Below are 27,250 nucleotides of genomic sequence, written 5' to 3' on the forward strand. Positions count from 1 at the left end.
ATGCCTGCACTGGGCCTGCACAAGAATGGGTCCATCAACAGGCAGGGATGGAGGGACTCGGGGGGGGGCACCCTCACTGCTGAACTATTTGTAACGGGTGACCCCCCCACCAGGCTCCAATGGATAGTCCCAATTGAATGCTTACACAGATAGCCCTGCTTAAATTAAATGGGTCATAAAACCAAACCAAAAGTCATGAGTCCTGGAAAGAAACTGTTAGGGGTGAGGGATAGGTATGGGAGGGAAATAAGAGAGGGTGTGCATGGGGTGGGTGAGTAATCAGAATATGTATGTGTGAATGTATGTATATATGTATGTATGTATGTATGTATGTATAACATTGTTAAAGAACAAAATCAATTAAAAAATAACAGGGTAAACAGCTTAACTTCTCTTGGCCTCAGCTGCCTACTCACTGAAATGAGAGGTCAACAGTCCTTCATGTTTTGGGAGTGTTAGATGCTAAGATATGGTCCTCATGGCCCACTTCCTCCTCACCTTAGCAGGAATGTGAGTGCTTCCAGCCAGTGCCAGACCAAACTCTCCCCTTCCTTCCTATAGCTACTTTCAGCTCTCCAAGCTCACTTCTGCATCCTGATCATATTTAAAAATACCACTCAGAACAGACCAAAACAGAAGTTCAAATTGTCTGGATTTCTTGTTTGTGGGTTATTTATAAATCATAATTGTGGACCAACAAATCAGGAAGGCAAGGAAAGCACTAATTATCTTGGATTTGGGAGGGTGAGGGAAGCAGGCGGCTGGAAGCCAGCTGAGGCTATAGAGAGTGCCAGGAAGGAAAGGAAGAAACAGCTCCAAGGCCAGGACTCACACAGGGGTTAGAGCTCCCCACAAAGGAAACTGACGCCTCTCCTAGGAGAAACATTTTAATTATTAACATTTTTTTTTTTTAGTGTATGAAATAACGGGTTTCATTATGACACTTTCATCCTTTCTGGCAAACTTAAAAAGGAATTTTGGGAGCATTTATACAAAACAATAAGAATCTTTTCTGTTGTTCATATACGTCAAGACCAAAATGTACTCTTTGTACAGCGAATACTTATATACCATGCCTAAGTGATGATGGTTTTATTACTATATAGTCACCTTAACCATCTAAGCTATGGGGTCTACATGCCATGATGTTTTTATGTAAATAAGTCTCATAAGTGAAAAATAAATTATCCATACTCTAGATGGACAGGATTAGGAAATGTGGGCTCATTTAGGACACAGATGTGTTTAGTATCACTTTTAAAAACTTCATTTATTTTTATTTTATGTGTATTAGTGCTACACCTACATGTATGTAGATGCACCCAAGCCATACAGTGCCCAAGGAGTCCAGAAGAGGGCATTGGATCTCCTGAAGATGGAGTTACAGATGGTTGTTAGTGGCCGTGTGGGTGCTGGGATTTGAACCTGGGTCTTTTTCAAGAGCAGTCAGTGCTCTTAACTGCTGAGCCATCTCTTCAGCCCCCAGTATCATTTTTAAACCAGAGAACTTTAGCCCAGTACTAACAGAATGACAGAGATGTCTGTTCAGAGTTTCCTCTGATAACCACCAAGCACTGGGGTCAGACCTCAGGTCCTGCTCTCAAGTGAGGCATCGGACTGGTCAACCAGATAAGCACCCACTCATGTAACTGGACAGCAGTGCTACGCTTGCTGCTTATAGACAAGTGATCCTGGAAATCTGACTATAGTGTAGAACAAAGATCATTTACCAGAAAACTTCCCTGGTTCCTCATTGGGACAGAGCACTCTGACATATGCTGTGACAAGACACAAGGGACAAAGAAGGAACTACTCCAATCTCAGGGAGCATACAGACATGAGGACAAAGGATGGAATTTAAAAGAGTGAATGTTCTTGTTGTAAACTGTCCCTACTCTCAAGATAGTGTTTTGGTTGCTTTGGTGAGGGAGGTATTATCAGAAATATATCACTATGGTAGTTTTATCTTAGAGCCCAGGTCATGAAGCATTCTAAACTTGATGTGAGCAGAGACCATGGAGCCTTTCGAAACTCCCTTCTTTCTTCTTGAGATGAATGGTGGGTTCTAGACACTCCACAGGTATACAAGTCCTAGTGGGATGCAGCAAGAGGACTTAGCCTTGAGACATATGATTGACTTCTTAGTCACAGATCCATGACCACTGAAGGTGGGAAGAGGTATTTGTATGGAGCCTTTTTTAAGGAATTCCAGCTCCACATCATTACCAAGTATCAGCGGAAGGGACAGCCCTGCACTGAGGATAAAACTGAAGACTTGAGGAACTATTGGTCTTGACCAAAGTCATGAGAAGAATGACTGACAAAATGAGATTCCACATTCTGAGTCATAATCCAACTGCCAGTCAGTGTGAAAGAGAGGAAGTGGATGGGAGAGGAATGATTGTCTCAGGGCCGAGGGCAGCACATTTCAGAGTGGCGTGCTATGCTGTCTCTATGGGCTAGAGCCCTCCCTGCAGTGGGGAGCTGGACATGGTGGGAGAAATGTAAGAAAAGACTCCAAAAGTCACAGATGCCAGAGCAATGGGGGCTCTGGTGGGTGCAGCCTCAGAAACACCATGATGCAGCAGAAGACAAGGTAGCGCTAAGGCTTAAATCAGGCAAGAGGAAACCCAGAAAGTCAGAGAGGGAAGACGAATCCTCAAAAGGCATCAGTACTTCCTTTTGAGGAAGCAGATTTGATGACTGACCACATTCATTCCATTTGTCCATGGGGCTGTAGCTAATGATCTCTCCATTTCTAGAACTTATCTACTTGAAGCATTAATACTCCATGTAACTTTATAACTCTACATGATACAGGGGCAACGGAAAGGCAATAAACCACAACAGCCAGCCAACACATGCAAGTACTTTCTGAATTTTAGGCTTAATGCTCTACAGATTTATTTCTTTATGCCTGTTTTACAGATGAGGAAACTGGGGCTTAGACAATTGAGTAACTTGCTCAAATTTTTGTTCCACTATTTTTTCAACCATAAAAACTACAGCAGAAGGGTGTGAACAGTGCTGCCTAAGCAGGACTCCAGAGCAAGCAACACGGGTGGAGGCAAGAGTACACGTTTCCTAGCTCTAATCTCAGCTAACCTGCCTTGGGACTAGATCCTCTCTCCCTTTGCAAATGCTGTTGTGTCATGACTATTTTGCCTCTAGATTAGGCTACTGAAAACCCATGGTCACAAAGCTCTACAGGCCCCTTAGAAGAAAGGTGTACACGCACACAGGTAGCCACACGACTCTTTAGAATTGATTTGGATAATAGGATCCACATGGCAAAGCCATGTGATATTACTACCAGCATAATTTATAACTACCACAAAGGATTGTTTGGGCTACTAACTTGTAGCCCAAACGAAACTGCAGCTATAAGAAAAGAAAAGAAAAAAAAAAGACAAAGAAAGGGTGCCACCTCTCCGCCACTTTTTTACATGCAGGCTAGGAGATATGATTATGCAGATATCTCCAAAGAGGTCTGAGAAGGACGTTTGCAAATAGAATCAAATTGAGCCATGCATATAGAGCTATCATCCCAGAAAAGGAAGGAGAGGAATGCATGCACTGAAATTCTTCGGACAACCCCAGGTTCTGATAAACTTGACATCGCAAGACCTCATAGTGATTTTGTGATTAGGAAGGGGTGGTCATTTTTTTGATAACTCAGGTGCTGAGAAAGATAAATTTCTCTGGAAAATCCAAGTGATGATCTTCTTCTTTCTATTTCAACCTGCAGACAGACATGAGAAGCATCACAAGTAGGAGGGCAGAAAAGGATCTTGTAGAGGGGTGGGCCATTCTTGGGGTGTTCGAGTCTCAACCCACAGCACATACTTTACTCCTTTTCATTTCCTCAAAACAGAGTTCAGGTACAAATCTCTAATGGTTCAACACACATAGAATGCACAGGAAACAAGAGGCCAAGTTTCTCAGCCATTGCCACTTCCTGAAGCACAGCTCCCATGTGACAAGTAAATGGTCGGGCCCCTTGGCACCAGTGTGCATGCAAGCACATGGCAGGGGCACTTTCCTCAAGTAAGCTTAATTTTCCACCTCCTGAAGAGCTGTGGACAGAGTTCAGGGATCTGTTAAACCTAGACAGACCAATGGGCAGGAATAGCATGAGAGGCCGTCCCTGTATACTTCAAGGCTGCAAGAGGCAGGATGCTCCCCAGGGAGCCACACCAAACCCTCTCCCAGATGTCGCATTCCAAGGTTGGCAGGATGTTTAGGATTTTATCTTTTTTTCCTTTAAGTGGAGGAAAAGAAGGCTAATAGCAAAGCTTTTGCCCTGGCAGTTCCTGAGCTTCCATACACTTTAGGTTGTGACAATATTAAGAGCTACGATGGTCCAGGCTAGGGACCAGGACAGGGAATAATGATTACACATTTTCTAATGAAGCAGGTAAAAGCGTATCATTTGTGATGCAGAAGACAGAGACACAATTTATAACTAACACAGAGGAAAAGATAAGCTATAAACTGTAATGGCTATCTCTACTCCTTCTCCAAAAGGCCAAAGACTTCCTGCTGGGGTGACAGTTTGACCTTAGGCTGACATGCTGGTAGCCTAAAGAGTACCAGCAACACAGGGCATTTTGCTTTAGGGTGACAACAAAAGATGTTTATTTTCAACAGATGGTTTTCTTAACAAGTCAAGACAAGATTTTCTGCCTCTTTCCAGCTTTCACAGAGAACAGAGAGATGTTGTATGATTATTCCAGGCTTCTGGGTGATTGTTATTAAAGAATGACACATTAGTTTCCTTTCAACTGTCCCTCTGCAGACTCCTGTATGTGGAGAACTGAGAGAGTCTTCCAATTATCTTGTCTCCATATTATTGAAGTGTGATACAATGCTAAGTATAATGTGTGAACATATTACAGTACAATTCAATTGTAAAATATCTTCCTAATAATAGTCTTTGTTATTCTAAAGGTCAAATCATGTTCCTGAACACAAAAGGCCTACCAGCATCGCTTACATTATAGTGAGATGCTCTTGAAAACCCAGCTTTCCTGAAATAGTTCTTTCCTTGACAACATCTCTCTGCTCAAACACTAGATCTGCCCATTTTATAGGGTGAAGTCCAAGGATGTTTGGCCCAGAGTAGACACTAGTTTCTTGAATGAGAAGACTGAGTCTTGCTATGTAAGGCCCTCTAATCTGCTTGTCATCTATCTCACCATCTCTGTCATTGATATACCCCGTACACAAGTCTCCACCTTCTTGATCTTCCACCCCTTCCTGAGAACATACCACTAGCCTCCTTGCATCCTGATGGGGTCACACTTCTTCTAAGTGTTACGTTACTCATGCTGGATTCATTATTAGCCTTCAATTTGAATCCCACTCATGAAAGATTTTCATCCTGCATTAGTCATTTGCCTTTTATAACTTACTGCTCTGCATTATTAGTCACCTTTTCTTATTTTATCTTATTTATCCTACATCTATGAGCTCCTTTACACTGCTACTACTTGCATGTACACTGTGTTAGATCACTACTTCTCAAACTTCAAGGTGCATGCAAATCATCAGAGCCTCAGGACAGGATATTGTTTTTGATTCCTGTCTGTTGTGGGCTGAACTTCTGTATTTCTAACAAGGAGACTACACTTTGAATATCAAGGGTTTGGAATTAATGCAAAGCTATACTAACTACACAAAGTTCTCAGCACTGCATATCAAACAAGATTCTCATCGCCTTATAGATGAACCAAAGACTGGTAGATACATAATCTCCTCTAGGTCACACAACCGTAAAGCCAAGAAAAATCTGTTGGTGTTTATCCTTTGTACTTTGGGGAAACAGGTAGATCTTGTAGTTCTCTGTTACTCTCTTGGCCTCAGAGATACAGCACTACACATGGTGGGTACCTGGGAGTTCTCCGATGGGTCCCTATACTGCTCTGGCACTACCTGCAGGGCTCCCTTCTCATGTGTTCCCACAACAGCACAGAGGCCATTCTTTCTGTTGGTAACTTCACATCTCCAGACTTGTCTCTCCAAATAGGATTTTCTTTGAAACAGTTTTTAAACCTATTCAGAGGCATTCAAATATGACCCCATCTGGATTTAGTAATCCTTTCCTTCTAGGAAAATAGATTCTGTAGCAGATTTCTATTTCCCCAAATATTTGACTCTTAGAAAACTCCTTAAAGCTCCTGAATGGTTCAGCTGGACATGCACATTGCAGATAACAGGCATCTATACAACGTAAGTCTTTATAAAGCTAAAATTGCTCTGTAAGTAAAGAACATTTATATCACATGAATATGGTATTATGTATATTTACTCTCTTGCTTATGCAATTGCATGTCTTTAGCTTTTTAGGAAGAGACCATTTCTTTTTATAAAGTCTCAGAATTTAATGCTACCAGTAGTCCTAAGGAGGTGAGCGACTACATTCCCCTCAGGGTCCCTCCCCTGAGGTCCCAGGTTTTACAGAGCAGAGGCTTTGCTTTTATGCTGTGGACAGGGGAGGTCTCTGTTATTTGCAGATTCTGGTCTTGGGAGTGCTAATTCTCTGGAATTGACCTCACATTTCCCCTGAGGCCCAGCTCTGGTCCTCATTCCACACATGGTCCTGGGTATCCCTCCCACTACCAGGCACCAAGAGGTTTTCCATTACTCTTCTACAGCCCCAATATGCCTTCACCTATGCCCTAATTGAACTTCTAGAAATAGAAATCACAGATTGGGAAGGTAAAAAAAAGAAAAAGAAAATACTGTAATAACTAAACTGATATAAACCTCAAACTAAAAATCTGTAATTATATCTTAGAATATAAGTTCAAAATTCTTTATGTCTACTCTAATTTTTGAATATTGTTTACTGACAAAACTGTGCCACCAAGCACAAGTTAAATTTGTCACTGTTCCTGTAATGTGAGTTTGCCATTCAAGCCCTTTCCAAATTCTCCAAACCATACAAAGTCTTTCAATGTAATCCTGTTACTTCTTAAAGAAAGCAATGCTAATAAAATATTGTTAAATTAAAAAAATAAAGTCAACTAAGCTGTCCCAAGTGGGAAGGCATGGGGTAAGGGCCCAGATCCCCTTACCCAGAGCAGTACCCTTCTTATCTGCATCTAAGAAGCACAGAGTGGCCCAGCACCCAGCTGGATGTGCATACAGCTGTGCTATGCCACAGTCATCGAACTTTGTATCTGGGAAAAACAATTGAATTTAATCTAGCCTCTTACTTGGGTACAGATGAAGATATAAATCCCAGAGAAGTCAAATAGACTCCCTAGGAATCTTACAGCTTAAAAGAAGCAGGTCTGCTGATCTGTAGTCCAGCATTCTTTCTTCAAATGCCAACAATCTGTGTACATCTTGTATAGTTATGTAGACAGAAAATAAAAAGCTCTAAATGCTCCTTTGTGTAGCTGGAAGCATTGCACTGATTGCGGTCTATTCATGGTCATTAATAAGTACAACTCTGCTTGGGTTTCACAGTGTGTTTGAATTTCAAAATAAATTACATTTTTCAAGGGAACAGCTAAGTCTGGCTTTTGTGTTTCAGTGGTTCTCATTAAAGCATCAAGTTCAATTACAAAAACATGCAGACTGACAATTCAAATCAGAATAAAAGGATAACTCTTTAAATCCACTGATTTTTCTCCCATGCCAAGGACATCAGCCCATATAGGATTAGCTCTTCCATTGTATTATTGGCAAACCTGGTAAAACTTAAATGCTAAGGTACAGAATGCAGAATAGGTCTTGGTTTGGAATTTATGAGTGCACACTAACTATCACCATTATTTGTCTTGATTCTTCAGAAATTGCAGTATTAGGGATATCATCATCAGTAGAATTTCAAATATGTAATAGAAAGATAAAGGCTCATTCAGCTCTCCCTGGATTTTCCTTCATAACCATGGAGTCCAGAAGGGGGAGGGTTGTGGATTTACCATTCTCAATCTCATAGTCAGCGAAGGCGAGTTCAGAACCTTTGTTGGTGATTAGCAGTTCCCCATTCAGAGTGAAGATCATGGAAGCATCATCCAGATTAATCATGCATCCAACCACATCTCCTGGTTGCCATGTTCGTCCAAAATACCCACTGCCTTGATGCCAACGCTGACCCTGGGAAACAAAACCTAAGGCTTAGAGGTAAAGAGGACCAAGAAGCCCCACAGTTGGAGAAATGGCCACAGCAGCAGGATCTCCTAACTGCTAATGGCATGTGATTTCTGTAAAGACTTTACCATGAATATCCCACAGGGTGAATGGGGTATATCTTACAAATGAATGAAAATGAGACCCACAAGGCTCATGAGGGAAAATGGCCCGAGTCTCTTGGTTCTTAGTCAGCCTTGACAATAAACACAATTCTTTCTAGGGCAAATTCATGAGTCCCAACAAATTGGGTTCATAACATTCAGTGGGTTACCTCCAGGGTAGAGTCAGTGGGCTTGACTGAAAGGGCAAAAGGAGAGGTGATTACAGAATGGATTTGAGACATAGTCTTCCCCTTTACCAAAGTAAAGAGTAAAGCCACAATCACTAGGCAATATTCATTCAGTGTCTATTATCTGGTGATGGTGGTTACTCTCTCAGAGGCCCAAGATCCAGATCCTTAATAGATCCAATCTTCAAGGAAATTCTTTGGAGAAGTAAAACTTGTATGAAGGTGTGTGGACATTGTATGAACTCACCCTGCTTCCTTCAAACACGAAAGCTTGGTCATCAGCCCCCAGCTCAATGTCAGGACGACAACCTGGCCTGGCCCAGCCAACACGCATGTCTCCTCCAGTCACCACTTCAAATTCAAAGTACCACTTGCCAGATTTCACTGCGTAAGACCTCTCTACCCGGAAAAAACGGATCTTGTCTATGCTGACCTTCTCCACAGTGGGATCAGCTACTATGAGAAGGAAGGTGAGTAGAAGGTGTGGGGAGGGAAGACAGAGCAGAGGCTTTAATATTACGGAGTGTTCCTTGAGAGAACTTGACAGCAACATCTAAGATGGTTATAGATCTCCCACTGTCCAATATGACAGTCATTATCATTTTCATATCACAATAACAGCACAAGCCACCATTGACTGTCAACCTCACAGGGATATCTTAGGCAACATATTTTACTTTTTCTTCATAAAAAACCAAGATGTCAGGATGGAAAAAACAAGGTTCAGTGAGTTTAAATTATTTATTCAAGGTCATGACAATCAAGATAGAAAATCTGAACTCAAGACTGACTAGAAAGCTATTTTGTGAACCACTTTGGCCTTTGATGCCTCATGAATAACCCGGTGATTTTGACAGGACTAGACTTTAGCTTGAAAATGTGATTTCCTAATCCAAAGTAAAGTGATATTCACTTTTTTGGAGGATGAGAAAATAAAGGCAACTTGTTCTCTAACCAGGTGTCCTGCAAAATTTAGCTACTCTGTAGAAAATGTATTCCCTATAGGCAGGGTCAAAGAAATGCTCATCATAACATAGGTCTCGAAGGGATGATGCTTAATACCAAACCAAGTCCTCCCTTAAAAGCATATCTTCAAAACCCATTATTTCTAGTAGTACAAGTTAGACCTATAAAATGTATCACTTCCAATAGTGTAAGTTAGAACTGTTTTTTTAAAATAAATTATTTATTATTTTTATTTTATGTGTATGAGTGTATTGCCTGCATGTATGTGAGTGTACCCATGTTGTGCAGTGCCCATGGAGGTCAGAAGGCATCAGATTCCCTGGGATTGGAGCTACAGATGGTTGTTAACCACCATGTGGATGCTGGGACTCAAAACCAGGTCCTCTGCAAGATCGGTCGGTGCTCTTAACTGCTGAGCCATCTTGACAGCCCCATTAGAACTGTGTTAAAGTAACATTTTCCCAGAAAAGGATCTGGATAGTAAATTGTGATCTGAATGAATGATCTCAACTTGTTACCTAGTTCTTGGTCTGATGGCTCAATGTTATATCCATAGCCAACAAATGTCCGAACAGCTTCACGTAAGCTATCCCTGTTTGACTTCTTGGTACGCTCGTCCAGTAAGGCATATGGCACCAGTCTGGGATTTCTTTTGTTCTTCAAATCCTATATGAAGCCAAAGGAAAGGTGTCAAGAAAACACATTTCAGTTTTACAAGTAGCTCGTCCCACTCACATATTGCTGCATGCCTGGCTAGCTCATACTAGTCTATTAGATTTTCCCCAAGCGCCTTGATATTTAGCAATGTACATATTTGCCACTACTCTTCAGGATTAAGTAGGTATAAATGGAGAAATTTTTTTTGAAAACACACTTTAACAATGCCAATCTGCAAATAAAATGAAATGTCACAAAACTGCTTCGTAAGCTTCATTCCCAGGCAAGATGGGAACTGCATAACTATTCCCCTACGGATATTCATGCCCTCATTTAACTGTGACTGACTCCCCACAACAGTGTCTTAATCAAACCTTCCTAAGAGACATCAGAAAGGGTGGCAAAGCCAGAGTTGGTCCACTTTATCATAAACGATCCTCAGTTCCTTAGGGGTAACTAAGGAAACAGTATGGACAACTGCAGGAAAAGTCACTCAAACTACTATGCATGTCACACTATTCAAACCTCCTCATTCCCTGGTCCTCCATGTTTTTCATAGTTGCAGTCTTCTTGGTTTCCAGATTTCCGCAGGTTCTGGGATGTCATGGTTTGAATCTGAAATGTTTCCTACAGGCTCTTGTGTTTGGATACCTGGCCTTTTAGCTGGTGGTACTATTTTGGCAGAGTGTGGAATATTTTAAGAGGTGAAGCTTGGCTTGTGGAAATAAGACACTAGAGATAAACATTTGAAGTGATGGCCCAGTCTCAGTTCCTAGTGTTCTGTATCCTGATCCAGCAAGATATGAATAACCTCCTGCTGCCACAGACCAAGCCACTGTAGTCATGTGCCTTTCCGCACCACGATGCATTAGAATGTGAAATAGACTTCTCTTCTTTTAAATTGCTTCTGTTGGGTATTTGTCATGGTAGTAAGAAATATAAACAGAGGCTCAGGTATGAATTAGCTCAGGTGAACTTCCAAGATACTAATCCTTAGTAATTACTGAAATGAGGGAAATATTTTAGGAAAAGAGTTGGGTCAAATGACTTCCAAACTCTGCTTGATTCCTTGCTATGAACCTAGCAATGGTTAGGTTACTTCTTATCAAAGCCGAGCCCTGCCCAGAAATCCTTGGTTCAATGGATCAGGCTTCTGGGAAGGCTGCTTTACCCTTTTCCTAGGCTACTTCCCTTTTGCATTCAGTGGTAGTTACTGGGAGGAGGTCAGAAGTGTTCAAGAGAGGAATAGCTACAGACAGTGGCTATTTAGGACCATTTCAGAACTACTGCTGACTTGTGATGCTATTTTGTTCTCACATCTCATCCCAGAAACATTATTAACCTAGGTTACTGATTTGCTGCTTATCTTGGCCTTGGACACTAGCATGAAAACTTAACTCCATAGTGCAAGCAATATGACAGAGATAAAGTGTAGCTAGTGGATGCACACACAGGCAATGCATTTTTCCAGTGAATCTCTAACAAAGGGAAAGATAAAATGTATCCATTTCTGAAAAATCAGAACTACATCTGTAGTCAATGTCAATGTGAATATTACAAATTCCACCCAGGCCATGATTCTAAAAAATAATAGATTGCAGTGTGAGGGACAGAGCGCAAAGGCAACACCCAATTCCAGTCTAACACGCTCCGCAGCAAAATGGCATTTTGATGGATGATCACATCTAATTCTCTAACATGCCTGACCCATCTTCTCACCTGTTGAATGCCATAGGTCCATCCTTGTTTTATTCTGTCTTTTGCCCAAACATTGTGTGCATTTTCAGCAAGTTTATCCACTAAAATTTCCTGAGGTGGTAACAGCTTCACATCAGACAAATCCAAAGGGGCTGGCTTGTAGCCATTGGACATCATATAGCTACAAGTAAATGCAAAAATATAGAGATTTTGGAAAGTTATGTAAGATTCCCCCATTTCAAGTTTTAAAAAATTTACTGTTTGAAAGTTTCATACATGTATATAATGTATCTTGATCATATCCAAACCCCACTATCACCCTCGAATCACAGCTCCACCCCACAATATACCACACTCCCAATTTCATGTCCTCTTTTAAAAAATAATGCAATTAGTGCTACGTATATGCACATGGGTGTTGAGTCATCCACCGAGCCATGGCAACATATACATGACCACCCCTCAAAGAAAAGTGACTCTTTTCCAGCAACTATCAGTTGCCAATAACTCCCCAGCTTGGGTGGGGCCTCCAGATTTCCTCCCCACTTCCACACTGAGTTTTTAACCGGTTTGTGCAGGGAATCACTGCTGCTGTGAGTTCCTGTGTGCAAAAGCCATGTGACATCTAGAGGACAGCATTTCACAGCACCCCATCTTCTGGCTCTTACCTTCCTTATGTTTCCTCTTTTTTGTGGTTCCTGAGCCTTGAGGATGTAGGAGATCCAGACAGCCCATCTATGGCTGACCACTCCTCACAACCACTTATTCTCAGCACTTTAAACAGCACTTTATGAGTCTTTGCATTAGCCAGGATTTCTTTCTTTTTTTCTTTCTCATTTTTTTTTTTAGATCAAGAGTGCAAAGAAAGCTAAGTAAATGAGGGTACAGACAAAATCGCCCCTCTTGTGTTGATAATTTAACTCTAGTTTAAGTTCATAGATGAAGACCCTGATGTACCATTCTTATAACTGATAAAAGGCACATATTTCAAAGGAGAAAATACACTGTCAGTACAAATCCATTTTTATTTCTAAGAAAACTACTGATGTGCCCTGAAAACGATGGGTGCGTCCGGTATGTTGCCACATTATTAGAAACTCCTCCATTCTACTTCACAAAAAGGTAAAACCCAGATTAACAAGGACAAAGCCTTGAGCTAGAGGTTTCCTTATAAATAAGCATAGATTGCCCATTTATTCTTGGAAAGCTCAACTTTTGCTCTTAGAATTTAAAAAAATGCCATGACAGCTGAATATTTGCAAGCTTGAAGTGACCTTTGCAGTTAGCTCTCCAGTTCAGGAGTCACAGCCTCAGATGCCTATAATTTGACAGATAACTTGCAAATGTCAAAGAATTTAGTATGAGTTCAGGTAGACATACTGTATAAGGAGGAAGGCTGGTAGAATGTAGATAGAGTGAGTGCCCAGAGAGTTAATCATATCCATGTGGGAATATGAGTCCAAAGGTGCCTAAAGGCCTTAGGACCACTGCCTAGATCAGAGCCAGAACCTGAATGTAATAGTCTAGGGCCCATTCTATCCAGGATACTCTTGGTAGTGCAAGATTCAGGATCTAATGTAGTCAGACAAAACTGTCCTGCATCTATCTTCTCGGTATACCTGCTTTGGTTGGAGTCAACAAGCATCAATGTACATTGGCCCTAGCAACCTTAGCCAGGAGTGTGCCTCTCCAGATGCCATCTTTTAGATACAATTTCCTTGTCACCAAGGAAATGTGTAAGAGTGGCTTGGCAGCTTGGGAATTCAAGAAGAAGCAAGGGATAATTTGACTAAAGCTGATACTGCCTTTGCTCTGATGTAATGAAGGTGCCTGTGCTTGACTGTGTAGTGTACCCAGGGCTGGCACACAGAAGCAAGCGTTGAAGCAGTGAGGAAACCAGCAGATGCACCAGTGGGCAAGTGTCTGAACATGTGAGAATGTGTGACTTTGCCTGAATGTAGATGTGGGAGGGACAGTAGGACACACAGTTACATAGAGGCAAATAAAATCTTGGTAGATTGCACTGAGGATTTATGGGTTGGCACAGTGCCAGAGAAGTGGACCGAAGTTTTGCTGAGGCTAGGAACCATTTCCAAGTTCCTTTGCCAACTGCTGCTCCTATAGACCAAAGATGGTGCAATGGTTTGAGGGCTTCGTGTCTCCTAGCTTAAAAGTGAACACTGTGGTATTAGGTCTGCGCAGAAGGAGCAAAAAGAGGGGATACCTTGAAATATTTCCTTTTCATCAGGCATCTTCTGAGGGGCTTAATGTCATTTAGATAACTGAGGAATCATCCTATGCTGCTACCAGCAAGTATATGGTCTTTCTTCTGCCTTTTTTATATATTATTTTTATTTTATGTGTATGTGTATATTGCCTGCATGTAGATAACTGCACCCATGTCACGCAATGCCCGTGGAGGACAGAAGAGGCTGTCGGATCCCCTGGAACTGGAGTTACACACAGTTGTTAGCTGCCATGTGGGTGCCGGGATTCAAACCTGGGTCTTCTGCAAGAACATCCAGTGTTCTTAACCACTGAGCCATCTCTCCAGCCCTCTTCTGCCTTTTTACCTATGTCTCCAACCCTCCTAGCTTATAAACTGAGGTCAAACCCTCCTTGAACCATTAGCAAATTACCTACTTTTTGGGCAGTTTGAGCTTCTTGAGATCTTCCTCAGCAGTTGGATTAACATGAGCAATGTGACACCCCAGGGCCAGGAGGGTTCTGTGATGTAACAGAAAGAGAAGACAAGGGTTAACTGGAAGGTGAAGGATAACAGAGCTCTAATCCACACCGGAACTGATAAAAGTAAACAATAGCCATTCGTTTAGACCAGGGGTTAAGCAAATGTTTTTTTGTAAAGCGCCAGAGAGCAAACATTTTAGGTTTCATAGTCCATACATCTTTGTCACATCTACCCAGTTTTGCCATTATGGAACAAAATAGCCACAGAGAACACACAAACCAATGAGCTTGGCTTTGTTACCATAAAAATTTATTTACAGAAACAGGTAGCTGGTATGCTTTTCCCGTGAGCCATAATTTGCCAACTTCTGATTCTGATGATAGCAGGCAGAGGAACATGAAAGAGAAGCTGGTTAATTACCCCTCATGGAGACATTTTCTAGTTTATAAATTCACTTTGAATTATATCCAGCCTCTAATTTTATGAAATGGATAGTATTCTAGTATTAAACCTGCAGCAAATACTTGGCTATGTGATGTCTGCATAGCACTGTGAACTATGCCTGGTGTACCATGATATGTAAAGTGATTACCTCAAAAAGCATCAGCTTAATTAATGATATCAGATATGTGAGCCTTGGAGGAAAAGCAGCTTATACACCTTCGCCATGTCAACAAGACAATGTTAGGAAGTTCTGCACTGACCGCTAGGGAACAGGGAAATAAAAGAACAAGCAAACACCAAGCACAAAAGGAATTCAAAATGGGAGGCGCCAAGGTAGACTAGGAAGTCTGAGCTATATTTTAGGAACATGGAATAATTGGCAAGTTATTTTAAAAAAACACAGAATTTTAGTGAATCAAACAATATTTTCCATTGGTTCAAAAAAAAAAAAAAAAGCCTTGTCTTTTTTCTTGATTTACCAAGAACTATAAGTAACACTTGGTCCTCTGTTTCTCTTCTTTTCCCCCTTGTCTCCTGTATCTTTTTCCTTATTTCTAGCAAATAGTTTCTGGAGAAACACATGGAATAAATAATACTTGTGGATCAGCTATTCACTATGCTAAATCCTTCCAAGGCATGAATAATCACCATCCTTTCTAATCTAGCAAAATGTGTCATGTTTTCAGGCAAGAGAGACACATCTTTGCAGTTTAGTTATAGTGTCTTGACTCATTTGTCCACTCACTGTTTAGTCCAACTTCAATTAAATACTTACTTTAAGGTTTCAGTTGACATTTGAAGGTTATAATTCTTCTCAGTTTCGGGGAGCTTTGAAAACTCCACAAGGCAGGGGTGTTGTCTTTTATTATCATCCCGTGCCTGGGTGATGATATAAGAAAGAGTACAATTTAAGTTTTGACAGAAATCAACACCATTTGAAACATGGCCCAGGCAATCCATACCAGCAAGGCAAAAACAGAAACTTGCTGATAAGTCAACAGACACGCTCATCTTGGAAAATGATGCACATGGCTCCCAAGCTGCCAATGATTTGTACTTTGTGAATTTATTTCTAGACAGATCTCTGCACTTAGGTAAACATGATTTTCCAGAGAAGTAACTTTACAAGTGGTAGCCATGCTTTTATCTGTTAAAAATTTATGTCACCATAATACTATCGAAGGATAGCACTATTCTGATCACAAAGAACCACAGAATACTGACAAGTGTCACCCACACATATGGACCATGTATGCAGTCTCAAAAGCTTTAATAGCCACATTAGAAAAACAAAAGAAGTGTGTGAAATTAATTATTAGCAATGTATTTTAACTCATATGAAATGTTATCCTTTAAAAATTTTATGAGATAGTATATAAAAATAAAACAATGTAAAATCTTCAAAATCCAATGTGAGCTCAGTGTGGTGGCACACGCCTTTAATCCCAGTACTTGGGAGGCAGAGGCAGGAAGATCTCTTTGTGAGATCAAGACCAGCCTGGTCTACAAAGTGAATTCCAGGCCAGCTGGGGCTATAGGAAGGAAAACCCTGTTTCAAAAAAAAATTCAGTGTGATAACACAGCACATCACAATCCTAATTAGCCACTTTTCAAGTGCTCAGGAGCACTTGCTATTGTGCTGAGCAGTGTGAATCCAAACAGTAACTTATTCACTCATCTATTCATTTAATAAATACTTGTTGAGTTCACTGAGCTAGATTTTAGGTATTTAATAATGAGAAAATGAAGGTAGGAATAAATACAAGTTAAAATTACAATTGTGCTGTGTTCTCTAAAGGACAGATTTCGAGAGTACACAGTGGAGTGGTGATCACTCAGAAGGAGAATATTTTATGGAAGCTGTGGACATACACATTTGAGAGCAGGGCCTTTTCAGTAACTAACAGGAATATGTATCACTAGAGAGAGTCAGGGTCGCAGAAAGCTGCAGAACTCACCGGTCCTTCTGCCTTCAGAAGTGACCTTATACAAATCATAGAGCAAAGGCAAGTCACATTCTCTCTGAAAAATGCTTTCTAGTAAGCGATTCCTTAACCCCCTCCAGCGCCCATTAATCTTTGTGATACATCCGAAAGCCACGTTAAACAACTTCTGATTCTAAACAATGAATCAGCCAGCTCTCACCACCCACACAGAAAAAACAACTTTTTGTGAGGGGAAGAAGGAGAATGAGTGTCCTAAGGTGTGCAGGAATGGCTGTACCCATGTCCCTCAAATAAAAGAAACCAGGATCTGAGTTAAGACAGGAGACAGGTTCTTGGCTGTGCCTGGGAAGAGGTGGTCTCTTTGGAGCTAGGCTGCTGAATACTGGAAACGTTGGACAGGTCTCAGGAAGAAGGGAGTTTTGGTTCATCAGGCTTTCATTCTCCTTTAAGTGTTTAAGAAACCTTTTCAAGTAGTAAGGCAATCCACTCATGGGCTGGCGACTGAAACACATACTTTGCCAAAAGTCCAGCCGAGCTCTATTTTATTCATTCCCCAAAGCTCGTGGATATTTTCAGCCAGTCTGTCTCGGATCTTTTCTAGCTGAGGTGGTAAAACAACCTGAATGAAAAGGAGCAAGAGAGAAGGCAGAGCTATAAAAATTAATTGGATTAAAATCTATCATAAAATCAATAGCGGGTCGGCTACCCCAGATGAACTGATTGTAGAAGATGACAGGGGACTGACTGTCCTGTCTGGAACTCACTCTACTTGACTTGAGTCCAGACCTCCCTCCCTCTCTTGGTTTCCTCTCTGCTTCTTGTGATCTCTTGGACTATTCCTTCTAGGTCTTTCCTGCAGATATGGCTGTTGCATGCCCTTCATCTATGATGGCTGGCCTTTCCTTACTCTACACTTCCTCCATGGGAGACCCCACCTACACCTACACACCCACAGATCATCTTTCCCAAGTTGATGTATCTCTAACTATACTCTTTAGTCCCCCAGTTCCAACTGTGAAAGGACATTTTCTTCAAACTGACTACAATACTCAACTCAAAGTGGGGTTTGTTATCTTTCTTTCAAAATCCTTCTCTCTTCCTGCTTGGTTTTCTGCTTTTCTCATGCAGCTCCAGATTACTTCAAGCCTGCACGTCATCTCATTGTTTTCCCTCTCCCTTCACATGACTTCCCAAGCCATAGTAGCTGCCATAGTATTTTCTAACTATCTTTCTGAGGTGTCCCCTTCTTTATAATCCCCAACCTCATTATTTTCTCACTGGACCACCTCAAGAGCCTCATGATTGGCCTCTACAACACTTCACCAATCTATTCTTGAATATTAGTTTACAGAATGAGTCTATAACAAAACACTTTCACTAAAACACTGCTCCTGAGTGTTCCCCAAGTGCTGCTTGTCATTCCAAGACAGGACTAAACATATTAAGTGCATAATCCTCTCACCTTTGTCTCTAGAAACACATTTCCAAATTTCTTGAAGTTACTCTGAAAGACTATGCTGTTTTATAGTGCTGTGCCTCACGTGTGCAACCTGAACTTTAGTAGAACTCTACACATGCACACACACACACACACACACACACACACACACACACACATCACTCCTTTCAATCACCCATCAATCACCCTCAGCACTTATCCTTCTGAATTTAGCACAGCATCCCTACCTTTGAGAAGCCCCTCCTGAAAAGCCCTTCACCTCCAGGAGTTTCTCCGTGCTTTCTGATACTTGTTCTTCTCTCCACAGAGTGTGCAAACTGAGGGCACACTTTCTTTTCTCCTATTTTCTTTAACTTGTAATTATTAGTATTTAAGCAGTTTATTTATTTATTTATTTATTTATTTATTTATTTATTTATTTATTCTTTTGACACAGGGTTTCCCTGTAGCTCCAGCTGGCCTGGGACTATGTAGACCAGGCTGGCCTTGAACTCACAGAGATCCACCTGCCTCTGCCTCCAGAGTGCTGGGATTAAAGGCATGCGCCACCATGCCCAGCATAATTACTATTATTTACATATCTATTGCTTAAGAGCCCTAAGAAATGAAAGACCCAAATAACAATCCAGACTCCGACTTCCTTTGTCCACTTGAAGATGATGACCCTTGGTCCCACACTTGTTTGGCAGCTGTTTTCTGGAGCTGGAACCAGCTGTATGCCTCAGGATGGCCTGTGCGCTTGATCTTCCTCACTTCTTCATTACCTGCTGGCCTTGAAGCTCCAGCTCTATTACAATGATTACTGTTTCCATTACTAAAACTCCACTATCAAAAAGAATCTCAATTTTGGGGGACGTGGGGGATATTTGTATGAGAAAATGTTTTATAGAGAAAAATATAAAGTGGTGATAATATAAAGATCATAGGGAAAAGAAGCAATAAAATATGTAAAGTATATGTTAATGCTATTTATCTTTCAGCTTAAATATTAAAAAATCTTAATTATGAAAAGTCATTAAAGTAAATGCCATGATGTTTTTTGTAAGGAGTAAAGTGGGGAAAATTTTCATAAACAAGTTACAACTGTAAGTGGTTTGTGCTTAACTAAGGTCATCTCTTTGAACTAAGTGTTCCATAGTTGATCATAGCTCCAAAGTGGAGTTTCAGGCTAGAGAAACTGACAGGATGTGGTGAAAGAGGAAAGTGTAGTTTCTGTGAAAGTGATCTCCACACATAACCTAATCAAAATTTCAGTGATTTCAACACACAACATGCAACAAAGTAGCATCATTGCCTCCTCAGAGCCTTGGGCCGCAGGGGTCTGATTAGAGTTGGGGGTCTTTTCTTTTAGCACTCAATGAGGGGATGGGAACGTACTCAGGGAGAAATCTAGCCAGGCTAAGCATTAAATGCTCTAATTAACAATACTTAACCTATGAACATCCTTTAATGCATCCCAAGGATGCTGGTCTATTAGCCTTGAATATCTTACATTTCTCCTTTGACAATAATTTCACAGAATGGTTGATTCTAAAAAATTGTAAGGTATCATTCAAGGCAATACATTGCACCTTTTCAAAGAAAATTCCTTTATTGCCCAGCCTTTATTTACTTAAAGGGGTTCTTAAAAACTCAGGTTTGGGTCTAGATCCTGAAGTGCTCCTGACTTGCTCTTTGTTTTCTAAATCTTTAATTCCGAACTATCTTAGTGACTTTCCTGGTTGCTGTGATAAAGTGCACTGACAAAGGCACCTTAAGTGAGAAAAACTTTGTGTGGCTCAGAGTTCAAGGGCAGAGTCCGTCATGGTGGGGAGGTCAAGGAGGCAGGAGGTTGAGGAAGTGGTGGGTCACATTGTATTTACAGTCTGGTAGCAGAGGGAGATGAGGCTCATGCTCAGCTAGCTTCCTCTTTTTTATGCAGTCTAGAACCAAAGCCCAGGGGCTGGTGCTATCCTCCTCTAGGGTGGTTCTTCTCATCTATTCAAGATAATCCATCATAGGCCTGGTCAGAGGCTAACCTCAACTAGATAGTCCCTCATGGGTGTGCCTGGAGGTTTGCTTGGTGATTCCAGACTTTTGTCCAACTGACACTCAATACAAGCATCATATGCATGCTTAGAAAACTTTTCTCACTCCTGGGTCCAGTGCTCTTCTCCCTCAACAAAACTTTCCCTCATTCATTTGAACTTGGGTTTACCGTCTTCCAGGAAGTCTGGTCATAGTAATTATTTAGCAGGGGCAGTCAGCCCATAGGTAATCCCATTCACTGTCTTTTTTTGCATGCCCTGGCATGAACAGCAAACTCACGATCTATACATAAGCCAGATGTGGTGGCGTATGCCTGTAACTTCAGCACTTGCAAGGCTAAGGCAGATTATTGTTGACAGTTCAAGGCCAGCCTTGGGTACATAGTGAGTGCCAGGCCAGCCAGGGCTACATAGCAACATTATGTCTGTCTCAAATAATATGAAATAAAACCAATATAACCATATAGATATGGTCATACATATCTAATACAATATGATCACATGAATGTTATAGAAATGGATACAAGAGACATTTTATAAGCCAAAAGACCTACTATCCAGATATGTTGTTAGGGGCAGGATCCCTTTCCATTCATTTCCATAGAATCTAGACTAGTGATTCATATGGCACTGGTGGGGTTGAGAGGATGGCTCAGTTGGTAAAGAACTTGCCTTGCAAACACAAGCACCCAATTTGATCCCCAAACTCATAAAAGTGTCAGGGTGCAACATGCCACACTTGCAATCCCAGCATTGAGGAGGTAGAGACAGGAGGATATCTGGGGTTTATTTGTCAGCCTGTCTGGCCAACTTGGTGAGCTTCAGGCCGATGACTCACTGCTTCAAAGGAGGTGGATTACCTTCCTGAGGCTTACTCTCATCTAGTCTTCATACCTGAACACGCGTGTGCACTCCAGCAGACCCCCACAAGCACATCTACACATTCACACACCCCACACACATACACATACACACACTTAAAACATAGCACTGGTGCATAAGAGCTGCTGAAAACCTTTGCAAGCTCCTTACTGTACCACATAATTTGCCTCTTCCCAAACACAGACCCTGGAAAGGGAAAATGTCCATCCCCCAGCACTCCCACATGTGCGCACTAACCCCTCTCTCTGATTTATTTTTGACTTGCCTCTTGCATGTTCCTCCTCCTCCCAACTGTCCAGTCATGTGAGACTTGGAATTGCCACCTGTCTCTACTTATGTTTCTACTCCCAGGCCCTTCTTTACCCCATTGCTGTTATATTACCCTTGTGCAAGGTCCCACCTCATTTAATCTTCTTAAAGGCCCTAAGTTCCATCTGTTTGCACAGAGTCCTAGAAACAACCCATCTTAAAGCATGTGCATCCTGTTCATTTTGCATTTATTACATTTGGCCTTTTGAAAATAACATATATGCTTCTTACATCTTTAACTTGTTTGTGAATTTTTGGAGAATACTGAAATATTTCTTTCCATTCTTCACAGAGTGAAGGCCCTCAATAAGCTCAATGAGATTGCCTGTCATTTGCAATTTGAGCTTACCTGAGTGGTGTCTATGGGACATGGGATGAAAGAGGCTTGTGAGAGGAACTGAGTGGTACCCAGTAGATCTCTAACACCATCAGCATCACGCTTATATTCTTTGACAGGCTCCAATCTCATCTTCTCTTTTGGAAGTAAGGCTTCATAGCAAGGAGCATATCCAGAGGGAGGCAGAAACTTAAATTCTCCATGACGACCACCCATCAGGAAACGTACTCTGTCAAGGAATTGGGGTCAAGACAGCAGGAATAGAGAGGTGAACATGTATCCCAGTCCAATAAATGAAAATTAAAGATTATACTCAAACTCCTGCCAAGGCATTTTTCTGGGAAGCCACTGAACTCAGATTCAGCACAGTAAATATCTTCAAGGAGGGAGGGAAGGAAGGAGGGAAGGAGGGAGGGAGGGAGACAAAGAGAAAGAGAGTGAACCGAATGCCCAAGCATGATCCTCAGATAAACTTTAACAATATATTCTTAGGTTCTTCATTATATACTAGGTGTTTATCCTTACTCTGGTAGGCAGTTACTATATATTACTGCAATACTGAAAAATAGTAACTATGATGAGATTCTTCTCCGAAAAGACCATACTGAAATTGTACCACACCAATATGTATCTTTACTTGGGAGAAATTATCCACATGTTAGCTAAAGACAACATAATATGATTATACCAACAAAATAGTAAATTCTGACTATTTAGGCAAAAATATGCAATGCCAGAATCTTTAACAGAAATAGTATACCTGGCAGTGGTATGGAACAGACCTGGCATATGGCAGAGGCTGCAGTTCCCCAGAGCAGACATATGAGGGCAACGGTGAGGTGGCAGTTGCAGGAGGACAGATGGGCAAGTGTTTGCTCAAGGGGATGTCAGCATTTTCCTTAGAAGCACCAGCTCTCTGTTGGCAATCAGGCCTGACACCATGGTCCACCCCAATTTCTAAATCACATCCTTCCTCCACATATATCACCCCTTTCCATAATACACTCAATCTAACAGCATTTCCTACCAGTGCTGATTCTAAAACAAAAAGGACGTCTGGCTACTTGGATCACCTCAGCCCAGCCCATTCTCATTTCCCAAAGAAGGAGAAAGGACTCGTTGGGGATCATGGCAAGGGCAGGCAGGCCTAATTATCAACAAAAGAAGCATTTGAATACTTTCGTCGAGCATTCTACTTGAATTTCAGCTTTCTGTATGTACTGGCTAGGTTCGGGCAAATGCCTAGGTTTTCCCTGGAAGCAGAAATGGGCCAAACAAGCTATTTCAAAATGGCACTTCCTATGATCCTAGTCTTTTGACTACAAGTGTAGCTTTCACAAACCCACTGCAAGTACATAAACTGGAGGAACAGGACCACAGCTTTAAGTAATTAAAACATCGCAAGATATGTATCCCTGCAGGCAAAACAGCAATTTCACACAGGAAAAATCAATATAAACACAGTGTTGGCATACAACACTCCTTCACTCCTTCACTGTCTCTATTGAACAAACATCGGCTTAGCCCACACAGCTCACACTTGACTGCTCTGAAGATTCAGAAAGGAACAACATATTTAGTGTTGTTGGTGTCACAAAATAGGTTCTCTAGCAGGCCAGTAGGTTTAATGACTAACAAGGACATCGGATGGAATGAAGGAAGGGTATGTAACATAACTTGAGGAAGGAGGTGGCTTCTAGAGATGATATCAAGAAAAGTCTTTCTGCAGAGAAACCAATGGGTTTAAGATGTAGAGGAAGTGTATTTCAGGTAGAGGAACATGTGCAAAGGCCCTGAGGTGGGGAAGAGCTTGGGTAGTGGTATGGGTGAGAGCACTACAGGCCTGAACAACAGATGTGATGTGAGGGTAGCGATGGATAAAGCAGTTTGTATGCCTTGACAAGGAGTTTGACTTCATTCTGGGTGGGAAACTGATCATGAGGTTTAAAGTGAGGAAATTTAGTATTCTTCTAGCTGCTCTCCATAGATAGATTTAGGGCCATTTAGGACACTCTGGAAATAGTCATAGGAAAAGAAGAATGGTTTGGAGTAAGGTCTTCCAAGCAGCCAAACACCAGCTTTGTTTTAAGCATTGGCACTATTAAGAATTGCTGGTAGATCTGGTGCATGTGTGGACTGGGTGATGTGTGTGTGGAGGAAGGTTATGATTCAGCAAGGTTTCCAATGCAGGACACTCCACCAGACCTCACTTCCTTTCATTGGAACATTCTGGGAGGTGAGCCATGCAAGAGTCTCATTGTTGGTTGCATAATTTAAATTGTGGAAATATCTTAATCATGAAAATGGAAAATAAAAATCTCTGAGAATTGTTAAAGTTTTTCCCCCTTCTAAACAAGAATAGATTATTGAAACAGCATTTTATAAAATGCTGTTTTAAAATTAATTATAGAAATCACACAAAGCCTCCCACTTTCCCATTTTAAAACACTAAACAACAGCAGTATAGAATTAGAATCACAACTGTCCCCGGGAGTGTGCCCACATTATGTGTTATGCAATAGGGCATGATTTATGTGAATTAAGAACATGAGCAATGACGTTAAAATGAAGTCGAGTCATTCAGCTCTACTGTTGCTAATTTAGTGAACCTTGGGGGTAATAATGACTAAACCACAAAAGTATTTGCTGAGAACTTCCAAATTCAATTTCAATATAACAGATTGTGTTATTGACATGCTAAAATCTTAAGATAAAATTAATCTTTCTGAGTAAAGAGTTGGGTGGGGGAGTTCTCTCTTCTCATTGGTGATCTTCCTCTGGGAGGCTGAATGCTTGGGGGTTCATACAGCAAGACTGTTGCCACTCACTACCATGTGGACTCCAGGAGCACACAGATGGTCTATATGAGGACTTCTAGCTGGATTTAATTATTCATGAGAACTCTTGCCAGTTGAATTTAGTTTTTGAAATTTCTCTTACATTTTAAAATCTGCTGGATAGATAACAAGTCAAGACTGGTTGACTTCTATGTAGCATCTAAAGAGAACAATGCTTTCTGTTTTTATGCTCTATTATTAAAATGAGCAATAATTTAGTTTTAAGTTTTAATCTTATCTTCTCTAATGGCCACAAGAACTGTAAAACCTGGGAAATTAACGCAGGCAGAAATCAGTGACTATTGCTCACTGAAGCACTTATCTTCAGACATCATTATGCTATACTTCACTGGGTAGAAGACAAGGTTGCGAACTGTGTTAGAAGTCCTCCTTGATGAGAATCCCTGCTCTCCAGCAGGTGGGAACGAATGGGCACTGGTCCCAGAGATACTCAACCTGTGGACATTTCTCTCATTGCCCAGGAACAACTGGCTAGAGTCTGTGGCAAGGGATCCCACAAACAGCCACAGATACTGTGGGAGGCCCATGTCTGTACCAGATTTATGAAGTCAAAGGAAATGATGAGTAATAAAATGTTAAGTTTGAAGGATACAATTAAAAGGAAATAAAATGCCCCAAACTTACTTTAACTACTGACAAATATACAGTATTAACGATTGAGCCCATAACCTTGCACATGTTAGGCAAAAGCTCTTCCACTGAGTCATGTACCCAGCCTGAATTACAAGTATTGAGGTATGTTCTTAAAAGCAGAAGTCCAAAAGCAGATCTATGAATCAACAATTCAGATGCCCAGTCTTCGTACTCTGAAGAGAAGTGCAGTCAACTATGCAGGTTATACCAAAACCACAAAGACAGTTTTATCAGCCTCAGCCCAACACCCATTTCCAGATTGAGGAGGGAAAGAATCTTCTCAGAGAGAACTCCTGCAGACCAGGGAGTTTGTCTACCCATATGAAGCCAGCTGATAGGGACTGCTCAAAAGATAGACAAGACAACCCTGAAGGTTAGTAGGGGTGACAGAGTAAACAAGAAAGTGCTGTATAAGAGAATCATCCTTTTGTCAGGGCGATGAGAGGGATTATTCCCTGGAAGGGCAAATACAGATTCCACAGAGGAGTATGCCATCAACCTTCACCCAAAGATCTTTCTCCAGGAAAACATTTTAGAAGAGGTCAGAAGCCCAGGGCTTCTGAGGTGGGCTGGGAGTAGTGGTATATAGAGGGAAGCATGGGCAGTGCTATGTCAGAAGAGCTATGGGGGACCAGAGAGATGGCTCAGTTGGTAAGAGACATTGCTGCTCTTCCAGAGGACCTGAGTTCTATTCCCAGCATCCATATCTGGTGGCTCACAACTGCTGTAACTCTACCTCCAAGGGATCCAATGCCTTCTTTTGGTCTCTGAAGACACATGCAGTCATGTACACATATCCACACACAGATACAAATAATAATAATAATAATAAACTAAAGACAGCAATAATAAAGATTTATGGAAGGAGTTCCTAGTATGCAGCTCACTAAGGAAGCTACAAAAAGGTCTCAGAAGTGAAAGAGGTAGCAGTTATAATGAACGCCACCCGAAGGCCCAGTGCCACACGATCACTGTACCAACTCATAGGACATGACAATTCCCAGTCAAGTGTCCCTGGGTTCAATTCTAGAGGGACCTGAAATAGGAGCTGGCTAACTGGGTAGGCGGCAAGCCCCTGAGAGACCAACCTGAACTTTCACTACTTGGCTGAATCCGCTGAGCTTTTAACTGCTACAACTCTGTATTTTATAATAAAAAGTTTGGATATTTAAATTGCTGACCGTAGTATTTTTATTGCTAACCTGCACAATCAAAGCTACAGTAACTACTCATCTATGGCCAGAAGTCCAGGGTGTGGATTTCCAGGAGCAGAAGTAGGAATTATGTGTACTGCTTCTCACAATGAATTCTGTACTGGACTCTTAACGTTGAGCCTATAAATCCTCTGCCTCATCACAAATGAAAATATATAACTGAAACGTAATTTCTTTTTCTCTAGGTGCTTGTTCCCTGCTCCTCAGTTTCCATTAAATCTCCTATCTCCCACCAAATATAATTACTTGTTTTTTATCCTCATATTATTTTCCTATATGAATAGATTTTTAAATGTTTATTTATTATATATGGCTTTAATTATGTTGAGGTATGTTCCCTCCAGTCCAATTCTCTCTAAGAAATCCACAGTCAACATCATTCTAAGTGGAGAAAAACTGGAAGCATTTCCATTGAAATCAGGAACCAGACAAGGCTGTCCACTATCTCCACTTCTCTTTAACATAGTGTTTGAAACTCTTGCAAGAGAAATAAGACATGAGCAGGAAATTAAAGTAGTAATAATTGGAAAAGAAGAGATCAAATTATCCCTTTTTGGAGATGATATGATAGTATATCTAAGAGATGCCAAAAATTCCACCAGAAAACTCCTAGAAATTATTAACACGTTCAGTAAAGTGTCAGGTTACAAAATTAACCTACAAAAGTCTGTAGCTTTTCTATATACCAATAACAAGC

The 27,250-nt window shown here is 41.1% G+C and overlaps 1 protein-coding gene across 1 annotated transcript in view; it reads right to left on the reverse strand.

The window, feature by feature from the left end:
• The window catches only part of Ryr3 (ryanodine receptor 3), a 595,983-nt gene that overhangs the window by 215,300 nt on the left and 353,433 nt on the right, over window positions 1-27,250 (reverse strand). The window contains exons 20-27 of the mRNA XM_017800130.2: window positions 21,861-22,077; window positions 17,349-17,453; window positions 15,664-15,767; window positions 14,399-14,482; window positions 11,777-11,936; window positions 9,919-10,066; window positions 8,682-8,890; window positions 7,935-8,109 (exon numbers count right to left, since the gene is read on the reverse strand). Of these exons, the coding sequence (XP_017655619.1) occupies window positions 7,935-8,109; window positions 8,682-8,890; window positions 9,919-10,066; window positions 11,777-11,936; window positions 14,399-14,482; window positions 15,664-15,767; window positions 17,349-17,453; window positions 21,861-22,077 (1,202 nt within the window). The remainder of the gene's footprint in view (window positions 1-7,934; window positions 8,110-8,681; window positions 8,891-9,918; window positions 10,067-11,776; window positions 11,937-14,398; window positions 14,483-15,663; window positions 15,768-17,348; window positions 17,454-21,860; window positions 22,078-27,250) is intronic.

Source organism: Nannospalax galili, unplaced genomic scaffold, assembly GCF_000622305.1.
Source record: "Nannospalax galili isolate Female #2095 unplaced genomic scaffold, S.galili_v1.0 scaffold999, whole genome shotgun sequence".
NCBI classification, from domain to species: domain Eukaryota; kingdom Metazoa; phylum Chordata; class Mammalia; order Rodentia; family Spalacidae; genus Nannospalax; species Nannospalax galili.